This window comes from Prenolepis imparis, unplaced genomic scaffold (genome assembly GCF_030444845.1).
Source record: "Prenolepis imparis isolate NDT839.2.m4 unplaced genomic scaffold, iyPreImpa1.0 SCAF_5, whole genome shotgun sequence".
NCBI lineage: Eukaryota > Metazoa > Arthropoda > Insecta > Hymenoptera > Formicidae > Prenolepis > Prenolepis imparis.
Genome location: NW_028141163.1, coordinates 16660594 through 16677224, shown reverse-complemented (window position 1 = coordinate 16677224; position 16631 = coordinate 16660594). Strand labels below are relative to the sequence as shown.

At 28.4% G+C, this 16631-nt stretch overlaps 2 protein-coding genes across 3 annotated transcripts in view; one reads left to right on the top strand and one right to left on the bottom strand.

Annotated features, from left to right (window-relative positions):
- Positions 1–16631, top strand: part of LOC145936222 (TNF receptor-associated factor 6) — a 68475-nt gene that overhangs the window by 2715 nt on the left and 49129 nt on the right. The gene's annotated exons all lie outside the window — the stretch shown is intronic.
- Pvr (PDGF- and VEGF-receptor related) lies at positions 327–14430 on the bottom strand. Of its 2 annotated transcripts, none has more exons than XM_083038177.1 (20): positions 14191–14430; positions 11313–11446; positions 10705–10900; positions 10484–10608; positions 10016–10160; positions 9754–9893; positions 9198–9372; positions 8861–8984; positions 8301–8643; positions 8066–8207; positions 7589–7744; positions 6883–7071; positions 6243–6554; positions 6065–6165; positions 5764–5914; positions 5434–5658; positions 5063–5246; positions 4292–4568; positions 3590–4027; positions 327–2604 (listed from the first exon to the last, which is right to left on the bottom strand). In XM_083038177.1, the coding sequence occupies exons 1-20, from the start codon at positions 14249–14251 to the stop codon at positions 1942–1944; spliced, it is 4281 nt and encodes a 1426-aa protein (XP_082894303.1). In that variant the 5' UTR covers positions 14252–14430; the 3' UTR covers positions 327–1941. The 2 variants fall into 2 exon arrangements, with proteins under 2 accessions (XP_082894303.1, XP_082894304.1); XM_083038178.1 differs by having other exon boundaries at positions 4292–4535.

Genomic DNA, 16631 nt, shown 5'->3' with positions numbered 1-16631 from the left:
AATTAATTATATATATATTACTATCGTTTAGGTTCTAGATATTGTTGATATTAGAGAACGAATATACATATGTAGGTAATGCACATGTGCGAAAGGTGAACAAATCGAACATGTAGATAATGTTTATGGTGTTGTCCTTGTCCTGCTTGCGTAATATACGTATTTCCTTGTGCGTCTGATGGTGGAAGCGCTTCTCGTTGCACATCATCTTGAGGGGCATTTGTATCTTTGTGACTGATGACAGGCCTTGATCTTTGTTATAGATAAGATCATTATTCAAGTCTTTTTTGCAGAAATAAAACACGGAAATTTTTCATATTCAACGTCTTATATATTTCATGCTTGTACAAAAAATTGTATTCAGCTTAACCTTCCGACTGAATACTTTTTCAGTATCTTTCTAATAAATACGTGGGTCTTTTGCGTCCGACGTTATTTTCCTTAAAGTATTTAAAACCAATCTGAAAAAATTCATGAAATATCTACATTATATATATAATTGATGATTTTATAGTCATTTTGGTAAAATTATTTATTTTAAGGAGGGGAGCCAAGCAGGCAAGTTTGCCGAATAAAAAAGCTGGATTGACAGATAAAAGTATAAATGTTATTTTGACTCGAACGCTATAACGATTCACGTATTCAGTCGGAGGGTTAATATGGCTGATTTTTAAAGGTAATTTTCTAAGTTTTTGAGATAATTAGATATTCTACGTCAACATTATATATAGTGTTTACAAAGCAAAGTGCAAATGTATTATGAGTATTAAGTACAGATTGACGAGAGATTTTTTTATTTGTATCTTACGTTATAAAATAGATAATCTAATATTATGCAATTTTTTGAATTTTTTACAATTGCATATTTTGCGAAAAAATGGAAAAAAACGTTAAGTCTTATACATGTGAATATTATTTTTGCTGTAAAATAGAAGTTAAAAATATTAATATTTTAATTAAATCGCGATAAAATTAAAACATTTCAGTAATGAAATAAAAATTTGCATGTAATGCACTTCCTTATCCTAAGATACTAAATCTTGTTTAAGTATTCTATATCATTGTACTTTGTATAATGACGAGAAAGAAATTAATGTAATAATATTACAACGTTATCTAATAATCTAAAATATTAACTAATTTTTTTTCTATATATAATCTATTATTTCTATATTAACTATATTAACTATATTTCTATATTAGATATTTAAATTCCAAAGAGAGAGAGAGAGAGTCTCAGTGAACAAAATATAGAGGAGATACACAATCTGATTATTTTACGATACATTCTGTATTAGCAAATAAATCATACGCAATAATCATATACAGATGCACAATTTGTCGAGAATACATTAATTATATTTACTTGCATACAATTTATAATTTGATTTAATATTTCGATTTTTTATATATTTTCCAAATAGAGAAAGCATTATAACATTCAAAAATGTTAATTCTTAAGGTCAGAAAGTGCATCAGTTATCAATAAAATATTTGTTCATAAAACTTCATTTCCACGAGGAAATACGTATATACATGTAAATTAATTTAAAAATTAAAAACCTATATCATATTAAAAATAAGAGAATATAAATTTTTGTATATAATAAGTACAAATATACTGATAATGAGTGTTTTTTATGCTCTCTGTGGTATATATTCATAAGAAATTTTTTTTTCTTTTCACTGAAATGCATTCTTGCTGATTAATCACCATGGCACATTGATTGAGATACGTTTCGCGAATTACTAAATTAAATGTTATCCGATATTATAGATACTATGTCCCACAATAGTATCACAACATACGATTACAACTATAATAGTAGAAAAAGTCAGTCCAATAAAAAATTATAAATAAATCACTAAGTCACTCTGAGTTCTGTCTTTAAAACGATTCAGTATTCACAAAAGCACACAATTGAAATCATTATAAGCGGACTAAGCTCTCTGGTCCATTTCGCGAGTAGTCATCATCACGTAGCTAGGATTACTGAAGCCATCTGGCATACCCAATCTTAGGTCGCTCTTCTGTTTCGGCATGTTCACGTAATTATCCTGAGTACTGATGATGGATGGCGCATAGTCTTTCCTCGAGTCCGTTTGCTCAGTCGCGTCATTTGCATTCACATCGTTCAAGTCTATCAGATGAAGATTTCGCGGCGCGTTACAATAACCGGAATCTCGATCGATTGGTCTCTCGGCTATCTCGTTCTTCATCACTTGTCTCTGTCGCGCGAATTCTGCCCTTCGTTCCTGTACATTAATCGGCTTCAGGTAAGGGTCCTCCTCGTGCTTCAGCATGGGCGAAAGTTCGATTGCGTCCTCCGAGTCCGATGCGGGCGATGGGAATTCGAAGTGCGAACAATTCTCGTGTGGTCTAGGGCTAAATATTCCGGATTCGTTTGTCTGACAGCCGGGACTCATGCATAAATACGTAGAATCCGGCACGCCCTCCGAGAATGGCGAGTTCACGTAATTATGTTCCGGTGATGATAAACCAACGTGATCCGGCGCGGACATCATCGTCAGATAGTCGTTCTTACCGCTTTCCAAGATTATCGTGTTCAAATCCATATACGGGGTGTTCAGACTGATGTAGTGCTGGAGCAGAATTAAATAATGCTTTTGTTTTGTTTTGTATTTTGCTTGAAACGTATGTTGTATAATATGTTATAATGTCTCATCTGCGTTTAATATTTTTTGACAGAAATCAGCTGATAACTGTCAAAAATTTTAATCGAGTTTAAAGAATTATAACATATTACTTAAAACACATTATTATTTCAATTATTCACAGAAATTTCAAATATATATAGTGCTTTAAATAATACTTATTTTTCTAAACAGAATTATATCAAAAGCCTGATGCGATTGAATTAATTATATTTTTAATTTAAATATATTAAAGATTACTTATTTTTTATATTAATAAACGCTTTAATCAGCTGATGTATATAAAAAAATATTAATAAAGCGTTAATTTGCTAATTAAATTTTAAAATAATATGTTAAAAATATTCAAATAGTAATATGTTGTAAATAATATGTTATAATGTCTCATCTGCGTTTAATATTTTTGACAGAAATCAGCTGATAACTGTCAAAAATATTAATTGAGTTTAAGAGAAAATAAAAATAATAATATGTTTTAAATAATATGTTATAATTCCTTAAACTCGATTAATATTTTTGACAGTTATCAGCTGATTTCTGTCAAAAAATATTAATCGCAGATAAGGCATTATAACATATTACTATTTTTATAACCTATTTTAAAATTTAATTAGTAAATTATCGCTTTATTAATATTTTTTGACATAAATCAGCTAATTAAAACGTTAATTTGTTAATTACATTTTAAAATAATGGTATGTAATAAAAATTATAAAATAATAACATGTTTTAAATAAAATGTTATAGTATTTTAAACTCGATTAATATTTTTTGACAGTTATCAGCTGATTTCTGTCAAAAAATATTAATCAAGTTTAAACAAACTTTATATAAAAATATCATTCTTTTTATATAAATTCGAGTAATGACTCGTAGCGCGCGCTTGTGTTGTTATATAAAAAATATAACTTACCGATCTCACACTTTCCTCCAATAAATTACCAATGCTCTCCGCGAGGTCTGTGAAACTTGGGCGTAATGTGGGTTTAGCTTTCCAACATTGAGTCATTATTTCATAAATTTCGCGAATGGCATATTCTGGCTGCTCCATTCTATAACCCTCGATCAATTTTTGATATAGTTTTTCGGCTTCCATGCCGGGGTACGGTGTCTCAGACAGAGTAAAGAACTCCCAAAGTACTATGCCAAACGACCATATGTCGGATTGTGTCGAAAAAATTCGATCTCTGATCGATTCGATGGCCATCCATTTTATAGGCAACGGGCCATCGCCCTTTTTCTTATAATTATCATCTTTGTACATAGTCTTTGCGAGACCAAAATCGCAAATCTTTACTATATTGTTTTCGCAAAGCAAGATATTCCTTGCTGCAAGATCACCGTGCAATACCTGGTAACATATATTGTTAATGCGAAAGCCGTGAAAAACTCTAGATACAAATATTTGAATATAGCTTAAGCAATTTTTTTAAAAAGATTTAATGTTGCAAATTTACATAAAAATTTGTATTTGACCTTGTTTTAATTTAAAATAACTCTAACGTTTTATATAGTTATTTATTATGCTGTTATAGGATTAATTAAAAATATTTAAACTTGTTGCGATTTATTTTGCTAACTTTATAACTATTCGACAATGTCAAAAGTAACTTACCCTTCTTTGGCTTAAATATTCCATTCCACGTGCTACTTGAAAGGCATAAGATAAAAGATCTTGAGTGCAAATTGGTTTGAGATTTTGGTCTTTGTAATCACCGGGATAATTTGTTCTCCATTCCGGTTGAGATGAATTATTGCTGAGAATGCAACCGTCTGGCGAGAAGTTGATCTCTTGAGAGTCCGGGCCTGTTCCCGGACAATAGTGTACCACCGTATCGGTGCCTGAGTTCGTACTAAGACTGCGAGAGAAGGATAACGCCGCATATTTTATCCTATTGTACGAACAGAAGAAAAGAGGAAGAACGTTGTTAAACCGCAGCCCCTTGCATGCACTAGTAAGTGCGTATGTGCATGTATGCATTACTTAGCACCCAGAACATACATTCATAAATAGAATGCGGTTATTCAAGTTAAAGCACCAGAAAATTTATGTAGAATAAGTTAATACACAGAATTCTCTTATTAGCATTAGCATAGAAATTTGTTGAAAATATATTTAGGGTATAATTGGAAATGAAGAAATATTTAATTTTTCAATTTTTAATTTGATTAGTATTTTTTAGGAAATTGTTTAAATTAGAGAAAGAATATTTGCTTTAATTTAATTAATTTGCGTTACATTTTACGAAAGTTGTTTAAGTAGTGATTTGAAATACAGATTAGAATACTAATTAAAATTTTCTGTTGTATATTATTAACAAAGTAAAAGACAAATACGTTAAGCGTGATAATAGAATGTTTATTAAAATATGATTTATTGACAAACCTCTCTCTGGTGTGACAGTTACTGCTACTGAAACTACCAGTTCTCGTTAATAAATCCATACCGATAGTTAAATCAAGTTTTTCGGTGTTAGGGTCAATTTGATTTATAAAATCAGTTCGATGTCTCAAGAGATAATTATGCAAATTTCCGAAACGACAATATTCCACAATCACCAACAATTCGCCTGTTGTAACATAAAGATTATAATTCTTAGTGCTTTTTGAATATTTAATTTTTTATCTCTGTTTAATATTAACAGATATGCTTAAAGATAATGCAAATTAAATATTATTATCAACGAGGAAATTATCGTCATTTTTAATCGTACAATACAATTATTTCGTAATGCGAATTATTTCAACAATGCTTACGTTTGGAAATATTTTTAGTGCATGCACCAAGTAGATTAACAACGTTGAGATGCTTGCCAAGGTGCACCATGATTTTCAATTCACTGGCAAGAGCACGAACATAGGTTGGATCGGTAGTTCGACGCACCATTTTTACGGCGACAGTCGTGGAAGTTTCATTTTCGCATATTCCTTGTGCTTCTGCTTTCATTACAACTCCAAAAGCACCACTGCCCAACTGTTTTCCTAAAAAATAATTAATTAGATCATAATTAGTTTCTGTCGCATTAGACTAGATATATTTACTTGATTAAATTTAAATTAGATTACGAGTAAGGCAGTTTCGCTTACCGAGCTTTAATCGTTCTCTTGGAAATTCCCATTTCTTATCGTACGGTAATAATTCGGCTTGATCATCAACCGTCAAATCTGGATTTAGACATTCTAGAGCACCCTCTTCAAAGTGCATCAGACCTGCTTCCATTAATTCTTTTCTCATTTTCTATGCAAGGATATAATTTTCATTTGGTTAGACAGTACTACATTCTCCACAAGATTTCGTTGCAACATAATGTCAAATTATATTTTATGTATTACTCTTATATGAATTATATAAAATATAAAGAGTACAATTTAATAAAATATAATTTACCTTTTCACGACGAACCTTAATTGTGAAAAAGATTGCTAAAATCACTAATATGATACCTAAAACAGCTATTGAAGCAGCTAATATTACGTCAAGTTTCTGCCCTGCAAAAATTTTTTATATTTAATCCGTGTATTTATTAATATTTTCTGTGACATAATTTTCTAGATATCTTTCTTACATTTTCCATTTTTTACAATTATTTGCTGATAGGTTTCATTTATGCCTAATCGATTGATAGCGCGACACGAATACTTTCCGCTGTCATGTTGCTTAACATATTTAATATCAAGTTCCTGATAATTATATTTGAATAAATATTGATCATTTTCCTTTAACAGTACATTGTCCTTGTACCAAGCAATGATTGGTTTTGGCATTCCATCCGCAAAACATTGTAAAATGAGCCTTTTATGGCCTTCGGCAATCACATCAATATTTTTCACTGTAGTTTCATTCATATTAGTTTTTGTAAAAAATGGCGACACTGGATCTATACAACATTAAACATACAAAAAACAAGTTAGAAAATATTTTTCTATAAAAATTGATTACGATAAATTATAATACATTATATAAGTATAGTATAGATATATTCTTTACAATAAACGAATTATAATCGGGGCTTGCACGTAATAATTTTATATTTAAATTTAAAACATTAAAACAATTATTATATTTTAATATTCTTATTTTGAGACAAAATATTTGTATAATAATCACTTTTTTTAAATTTGTTATACAATGACTACAATTAAATGTTTAAGATATTTTTTTTAATACCATGTTAGACATATAGAGAAATCAATTACTGCAATTACCGTGAACATTTAATTTGTAAGTTGCATAATCAGAAAGAGCTGTTTCTAAGACCTCGTAGTTCATTTCATTTGTGTATGTGTATTTCCCAGTGCAAATATAAGAAGCAGCATCTGATTCTTGGACATAATGAATTTTTAGAGTTGATCGATAAGTGAACGGGGTTTCATATCGCATTATCTGTAGTCTTTCTAAAAATGATAAATATTATAATCAACATTTATACTAAATTATTTTTCCTGCTTACATTTTTTATTTCTTTTTATGCATAAAATTACATAAACAGATTTACAGAATAATTTAAAAAATAAAAAAAATTAATTATATATTTAATAATAATATAATTATAAAAATTAAACATTTTTTTAGCATAATAATATAAATAAAATATAATTTATCAAAGAAAATTAATTATATTAATAAAAAGAAATATATAGAATATTTATTATATTAGAAATATTATATATTATTTTATATATATCATTGTTTGGCCATATATATATATATATATATATATATATATATATATATATATATATTAGATTAAATTATGCATAAAAAATTTTATTTTAATTTTATATGTTTTTTTTATGCAAAAATATTAACTAGCGAAAGTTTCTCTTAAAAAAACTTATAATTTATATATATTTCCTTTTCTCAATCTTTCCTTCAATATGTTTAATTCTTTTAATTGTTTGAAATAATTACCTGTTTCGATAACTGGCGTTTCAGTCTCATTTTCTAATTTTGTCCACATAAACTCGTCTGTGTAGTTGTAAACAGAAGCGGCACATATCAATTCAACATTATCGCCTTTTGTTACTTCTTCCTTTGGCCCGATAATACCAAAAGCACCTACTCCATCTACAAAATTTAAGAAACAAAAAATATTAATAATATCGATCTATATTGACACATTTGAAAGCATTTTAATTCTAATCAAAACTTTTTTTATAAATTATAATTTGTTACTTTATTTTGCATTTGATAAGATAATAATTGCGCAATGACAGATTTGATAAATGAAGCAGTAAATAAGAATAATTTAATATTTTGCATATTTATATAATGACGAGATATAAAAAACTAAATATATTTTGTAGAATAATATAAATCATTTTTATATTTATAAAATAAGTCGATAAGTTTTAACTTAAAGTTAGGCAGAGGAAAGTATCTCTTTACCAGAAACAAATATGTTGTCCGTCACGGCATCACAGTCGAGAGCATTACAAGCCTTACATGTTATTTTGCCCGATACTTCGATAAGCATTTTTGCTCTTGATTCAAATCCATACCTGGAGCCGTAAACGCTTTGCATTACATCCTGTAAAATCCACAGAAGTTTCTCATGGTATAGAAGGCAGATAAATATCTATTAAAATTAGGTTTTTAATAAGATTGCACTTATAATATGTACCGTCAATTGAACAGTTGTTGAATCTTTAAGTGACGGATAATTAGGACATTTCAGAAAACTCCATGTTATATTTGGCTCAGGATGTGATAGTACTTCACAACGGAATTCCGCAGTTTCATTAGGAGCATAATAAGATTCGATCTCTGTTAATATTGCAACCGGCTTAGCTATGATATCGAGCGTAAAATTTAACTTTTTTATCATAAAATCATTTTTCGCTTCAAGTATATAATCTCCTGTATCCGTTATTTCTAAATTGTTTATCTTCAAAATGGTAGCTGTTGTACTTGTGTTCACGAAATACTTTGGACTCTCTGTAATTTCTTGACCATTTGGTTTAAACCTATAATTTTTAAAAAATGTTTAAACGTATTTTAAAACTGTTATTAGTAATAATGTATCATTTATCGATTGAATAATGAATAATGAACAATAAGAAAGCAGATGATAAAGTATAATTACGCTTTTAATATGACATATTCGCGAATAACATATATTAATATTAAAATAAAACGTTAACTATGTAAACAGAAAGAGAAAGAGAAAGACAGAGAAATTACCATTGTAAATGCGGTCTAGGATATCCATCGATATAAACAACCCATTGCACTTTACCTCCTTTTTCTCCTTGGTAATATCTATCAGTGTGTTGAGACGTAAGATTAATGTACTTTATTTGAGGATCTGAAATTAAAAATATTAAAATTTATAGAAACGTGAAAAAGTAGTAACACAACTTTCCTTTAATGTGTAGGCCTGTTTTACAATACTTGCATATAATCGATCAGTTGAAAGAGATTTACATGCATGAGTATAGTTATATTTCATACATGTCGTTTTCTCATCAATATACAGATGCATTCTCTAATCATATCTAAATTATGATAACTAACTTACCATGTATCATAATATTTTTCGTTGTTTTTTTTATGTCATGAATGGATCTAATTGCGCACTCGTACTCTCCTGCGTCCTCGTCCGTTACGTTAAATACGGTCAACTGACACGTAACTAAGAGATAATTGCCATCGAGCTGTTTCCTAAACTGTTGAGTGCTTACTCTGCTGTTACTCTGCAATTTAAAAAAACACATATGCGAATAATAAATACTGTAATGAAAAAAGCTAGGGATATAAACAGAGAACTTTAATTGCGCGTAACACGTTGTTAAAATATGCGTGTCTAATCCTTAACAAAGAACGTCAATTTAGTTCTCGTTAGTATACGAAAAATTAATATATAATTCTAGAATATTTTTTTTATTTTTTTATTTTTTTGAGAGAAAGTAACATTATGTCCACTCAAAAAAATCTGAAAAAAAAATAATAATAAAAAGTTCTTACTAAGTGACTCACTAAGCATATCGATTTTTTCCACATATCATCAATTAATTTAAACGCGTTTTTAATTGAAATGTAGTTCTTGCTAAACGAAACTAATATAAGCTGTTTACCTGTTGCGGTGTGCTCCAATTAAATACATATCGAACGGATGAATCAACTTCAACGGTACAATTGACGTACAGGTCTTGTCCGCGTGTTACGTGACGCAAACTGTCCTCGTGAATTTTCGGTTCGGGCAGAGTTTGCTTTACTGTGTAAACAATTTAATTATTCTTATTAACATTATACCAAGAAATTTTAGTAATTACGACTGATATTTGAACATCTTATATGTATGTGGCGAAATTAACATCTCGAGTTGGCCGCACTTACGGTGCACAGACAAGACATAATTGACCTCGTGCTCTTCGTCATCCTTCTCTATCGAGCACTTGTACCAGTCGCTGTCTTTTACTGTCAGGTTTCTAATCATAAAGCCAATTCTAGGATCAAATGATGCCTTCTCCAATTCATCCTCCTGCATATAAACGCGTTGAAATGTTAGAAAAGTATCTAACGATAAATATTGATCTGATAAAATTATAGCAGTTACTTTTATTATATGATATTATAAATGAAACTGCTAAGCGTATTTTTAATATTCTTCGCGAAGCACAATTTTTCGCACTTATTTCCATAATTCTATATAAATTTATTCTAAAAAATATTAATAATCCCATCCTAACTTTTTCCCATAGATGCTTAACACGTCATCGAATGTTATACAAATCTAAGACTTTTCCGTAATTCTTTTTTTAAATTGCAAATTATCTTCTGCTAGTTTTGATTGTCAATACTCACGTTGTTGTTGGACAAAATAGGTACTAGGTTCGGCCATGTAGTTCTGCATGGTATTACGATACTACCACCAGCAACAGCATTCAAATGAGCAAAGGTATCCGTTTCAACGAATAAATTCGTACTAGCTACAAGTTAACGCAATGCGAAATGTATAAATATACTACGAACAAAATATTAATATTTTTCATTAATTCGCAAATGCAGGATGTAGAATTTCTTACATTTTACGTAAACGTATAGCCAGTTCACCTCGGAATTATCAAAGAAATTTGAAACAATTTCAACATTATAATCAGCACAACCGTACCAGCCTGTATCGCCAAAAATGGTTTTTGGTCGTTGGAAAGTGTATTTGTAAACGCTATTTTCCTTATTAACGCTATATTCCTCGGTTATTTTCGGCGTTGAAGTATTAATCTGTCATAATAATAATGCAAAATTTAATATATAAATTACATACGGTTAAAATATAAGAATATTGTAATTTTCTATTAATTTCTATTTTATTTTCTATATTCTTGTTATATTTTTTCTATATTCTGTTTTTATTTTCTATAATTCCAATTTAATTTCTATAGATAACATTTACGAAAAACATTTTTATATCAATATTCATCTGCGAAAGAGCATATGATAATGAAAAATGCATATTCTTTTTACAATTGAACTTAAGCAATCTTTTTTGAAGATGAATTTTGCCATATAAAAATGGTTTTTTGTAAATGTTATCTATAGAAAATTAAATTGGAATTATATAGAAAATAGAAACAGCATATAGAAAAAAATATAACAAGAATATAGAAAATAAAATTGAAATTGTAATGCATACCGCTTCTTTAAAAACGTCAGGATAAATAAATTTGAGTGGTGTTGAGCCCGTGCATGTAATTTCTAAAGATTCCCCTTCATTTAATACAATTTCTTCTTGGTTTGGCGAAATAATTGGTTTGCTACTTTCCGATACTGAAAAATACAAAATTGCTCGTGCAATTAAAATATATGATTTAAACTATTAGAATTTATTATAGAAATAATTTATTTTATATAAATTATATAACATATCTTTTATTTCTAAACTTTGTATTAAGTCTTTTAATTGTTAATTATTTTTATATTGATATTTATCTCGCAATTATGAGAAACATTTCTATATAATAACTGTTGCTGAATGTTCATGCATAAAGTGAAAATATGATTAAGAATTTCGAGAGAAACGTCGTCGCGTTAGCCGCAATGTCCTGCGGATGATTGGCTTTATCTGGCCCTCCTCGTTACTCTTCTGCACAAAAGGACGCACGTGTCGTTTCAGTCTGTTTCTGCGCAAATACGATCCGTAGTTAGGAAGGAAGTCCTTTTTTCCTCTCCCGATAACGTGCTCATTTATCAGCCAACATGCTTGTGTAGAACCGTATGAAATACAAGAACGTGAACGACTGAGCTTTACAAATAAATGGCTTGTTCCAAACTATGTCATAATTTACAATAAAAAGATTGCAATAATTCAAATTTATGACGGAAAGCTTACAGATGCGCGTAATCTTTGCATTATCATTTGTGTAAATATGATACGGTTAAATTGTATTATATTTACGTTAAAAAATAACGCTATATAACTGAGAATATTAATATATTGTATAGTTTGCCTTGATTAATGAATATAATATAATTCGTATTATTTAAAAAACTATATCAAAGTATCGTATTTCAAGATAATAATGAGAGTTGCGAAATCTGATAGGACATACAAAGTAAAAATTAAAAGAGATTCATTAATCTTAAAGGAATTTGATTCTTGAATTAAAAGTTGGAGGCTTTCTTCGCTAATAAAAACTAATTTACAGATCAAATCATGGAATTTTTTACATTGAACATTAAAGAAGTTTAATCATTTAAATTTTAAAAGGCAATAAAGAGATTACAAAATATCTTAATTTTATTTAAATTCTTTACTTCATTAAAAAAGAATTAAGAACCTTAAAATAATATTTTTAAAAATGTAGATTTTTAAAATACTTTTTCGTACGTTATTCCATATAATTTTACATATATTTGCATTAAATAAAATTTAATTTATTAAAAGAACAATCCTTTGCACATCTGTCAAACAAAAAAGAAGAAAAGATTAGTTTTGGTATATATACTTATATAGTGCAATATTTTAATCAAGGCAAACTACAATAAAATAAACAATTTAAATGTTTGTTTAAAAAAAATATAATATTGACAATATCTCAAAATTTTTATTGAATGTGATATTTAATATAGATATGTCAACTTTCACAAAATATAGTGAATGTAAACTACTCTTTTTAGAAAATATTTGAATTTATTTAAAATATGTCAAGAATTATATTCCCAAAAATTGTGCAAATTAAAAATAAAATTTTAAAAAAGTATTAAATTTTAGCTTTTGCTGGTCTCACGATCTTTAAATTTAAAATTAAAAAAAGAACGAGATGAAAAGATCGCAATATGCTGCTATGGTATCAATAACACGCATTTTTGCATATGTTTGTCATCGAATAAGATATTTATTGCACAAATGATGACTAATGCAACCAGGCATGACTCGTTCTATATCATCGTAGTCAATATCATCGACGCTTTTTTTATATGATGTAAATATTTCAGACATAATTCTCTTTTTTCCCTTCATCATGTATTTTACGGAGCTTTAGATGCTACATTGTGATCTTGATTGATGATATTATTAAACGACCTATAAAATTATCACCGCTTATTAGAACGCCAACGTAAAAGAGACCAAGTTCAATGAAATTTCACGATTGATACACCGCTGAGAGATAATTGATTCAATAGTACTATAGTGTAATAAATACTAGATGTATATGTAAGGTTACATAACTTATATCTTTATTCGATACAGAACGTTGATTGTATCGTTATCTCAATTTGCGAATATAATTGAAAATAATATTATAGTTTTCAAGATCGTTAGGTCAATTGATTATTAATATATAAATGATATCGCGCACTTTATTTAACAATAATTAATTAACACTTACATTAAAAAATTATAATTTGTTCCCGTATAATAAACATCCGTATTAAAAGCTTATCGTTTTCTTAAATTTTCTTCGTCTAATAGTTGAGAAACCCTCGCGGGTAGCCTAGCTACAGGTGAGATTCACCATTCTTTAGGCATGATTCATTCAGGCATTCGTTCTATCCATGCTTCACTATGATAAAACCGTCTTACAAAATCATTTGTAAAAATAGCGTTGTTAAACTGCTTTTGTATGCCATATAGTAATATTCGCAACAAAAGTTTTGAGCAAATACAATTTACAATTTTGACAATCTTCATGCAAGATCTATCCAAAATGAACAACAATATATATAATTTATTTTACACAAGATTTTCTTAAATACGAACAAACGTGAACTAAATATTAATAATCGAGGTTTGAAGCGAGGATGCGCATGTCTTTTCTTTCAAGTGATTTAAAAAATTACTGAGACGCTATGGAGACAACGAATTGGTATTTGCTGAATAGGAATAAAAAAGTTTCCACGTCGTATATTCTTCGAGCAAAATCAGACCGCGACACCAATAAATGTGATTCAATGACGACCATGTGACCACTTTATACTGCTCACAAATACACATGTAAACACATGCACACATGTATATATACGACAAGTACGTTGTGCGCGGACCAGGTAGGCCGGATCGCGTTAATTACCTTGGCAGAGCGTGAAAACGACGAGTACCAGAACGCGATATCGCACTTGGTGTAGTAACATTTTCGTTTTTTCTCTCACACTTAACGGATTCTCACATTTTGTGAGATGTTGCTTAATAAACACTGGCGAACATGAGCGCGTGCGAGGACAAGCCCCAAACTCGTTCTTCGAGGGCCCAACCGCTCCCTACTGCGTTCTACGCAGTCACTTTCACACTGAGTCTCTCGTTGTAAGCACTAAACGAACAGGCCCCACCCGGCCTGTTTCTCGTTCGAGTACAACTTATCGAAGACGACGTCATCTCGTGACACCATCCTCATTCTGAGAGCCAAGAGTTACCTACGTTGTGCTTCAAGTCGCGCGTGAGACTGATTGGCAATAGTCAAACTTTTATCGCAAATTATCGACGTAAGTCGCCCTTTATTGAAACTTTTGAATTTTACACCATATATTTTTGTAACTGACCCTAAACTTTCCAATGTCATATCTTTTTCCATATGTTTTTCATGTGTTTTTGTAACTGAACTTAAAAGAAACTGAAGTAAAATTCTAGCTCACATTGAAGAATATAGTTTTGTTATCCATTTGGTTCTTTAAAATTCAAAAGTTACTTCACGAAAAATCTCTTTTTTCTCAATTATTTATAATTTAAAAAATTTTAATATTTTGATGTTTTCGCTTAAAAAATTCTTTGTTATTAAAGAAATCGATGATTTTAAAGCATTTATATCATACTATATTCATCAAAGAATTAAAAGATTGACGAATCAATTATATTAGATTTAAATGAAATGTCCTAAAGCACATTTATTTGAATTATATTTATTTCTGAACTCGTAGAGTTTTAATGCTTAAATTTACTTTAAAGTATAAAATATTTAAAAAAATATTATAAGCACGAAGAAATAAAAATAAACTAATATAGTTATAGATTTTTTAGAATATTTAATATAGTGATATACTCTTTATATCATAGATATTTTACTTCTTAAAAACGTAAAATCAATCATAATAATCAAGTGCAGTCCTCTTTATTATATAATTATATTATAAGACATAATTATATATATATATATTTAATATTTTTATGTGATAAAAATATTGAATGATATAATAATAATCCATAATTTCTCATTTATTCATTTAAGAACTTACTTTCTGAAAGAAGCAGAGAATCAGAAAATGCTATAAATAGAAATATAGTTTATACAATTCCTTACGAAACTAGTGAGTTTATACAGTTTGATATTTTAGGCATAAGATACTTACTTCTCTCTGCTAAATGGCAATTTTCAATGAGATTGTAAGAAATATCTTTATATACATATATATATATATATATATATATATATATAAAACATTTATTTAAGATTAGCAATTTTATTGAGATCGGTTATTAAACTGATTAGCAGAAAGAGTTGGCACGAATAACGCGTCTTCATTTTTTGATAATAGCTTTTTCGTATTTTTTATTTTCTTTAGAATATATAGAAAACAAATTGATAGAGACATTAAAGTATTATTAATATCTGTATAAAACTTGTTAAATTATTATAAAGACTATAATTGATCATCAGTAGATCATTCATAATTGCCTGTTGCAGTTTACGAGTGCTATATACTGATGGTGTTAGCCTATCAATAAAGAATCCAAATTAAGATTTATTTATTTTTATGCAATACAATTTTATTTTGTAGCTACTTCAAATTTAATGCAAAAAAATCGTAATAGCAGAGTAGATGGAATGAGTATTATTTATGTTCCAAAATAATATAATACTATATAATATATAACAATAAGTTAGGTAAATGTAAGAATATTTATATTTTATATGATAATATTTATTTAATAGTTTCCTCATTGCAAATCTTCGAAGTATTTCTTTATTTCTTACAACAGAGTTTATAACAATCTCTTTAGATATAATAAAGTGCGGGTTATAAACCGCAGTTTCCGCTGAAGTATCATATCTTTAAACAGTCTCTTCACACATTTCTCTATGCAGCCACATATAGAACCTAATAAATGATGCGTTTTTGTATAAAAAATCATTTGACACTTTCTTTAAAAAAAACTGCAATTTTGAGAATTGACACTTTGAAATTAGAAATTAGGAATATATATAAAGGATGTCGATTCTCTCTAGAAAAAGCGTGTGAAAATCACGCTTGCCTTTAAAAAATGTTTAAGGTTTTAATAATTTAATTAATAATAAATTAATAATAAAAATAAATTATTAATAATAATTTAATTAATAATAAAAAACTATGTACAATATAATAATTATCGAAAAGAAATTAAAAAGCCATATCAGAAAGATTTGTAATAATTAATTGATATAATATAAATATGATCAAATTAAATTAAAAATATATGATGAGAGAGTAATAATAATATTTTCAATATATTCAACGTATGAAAATCAAATACATACAATTA

What these genes read in the sequence shown, in the direction of transcription:
- Pvr (XM_083038177.1), bottom strand. Translation starts at nt 14,251, where the DNA reads ATGTTACTACACCAAGTGCGATATCGCGTTCTGGTACTCGTCGTTTTC. An exon ending in CCTAGACCGCATTTACAATG is followed by an intron (nt 8,644 to 8,860) that starts GTAATTTCTCTG and finishes TAAAAATTATAG; the next exon opens with GTTTAAACCAAATGGTCAAG. An exon ending in AACTGTCACACCAGAGAGAG is followed by an intron (nt 4,569 to 5,062) that starts GTTTGTCAATAA and finishes TTCGTACAATAG; the next exon opens with GATAAAATATGCGGCGTTAT.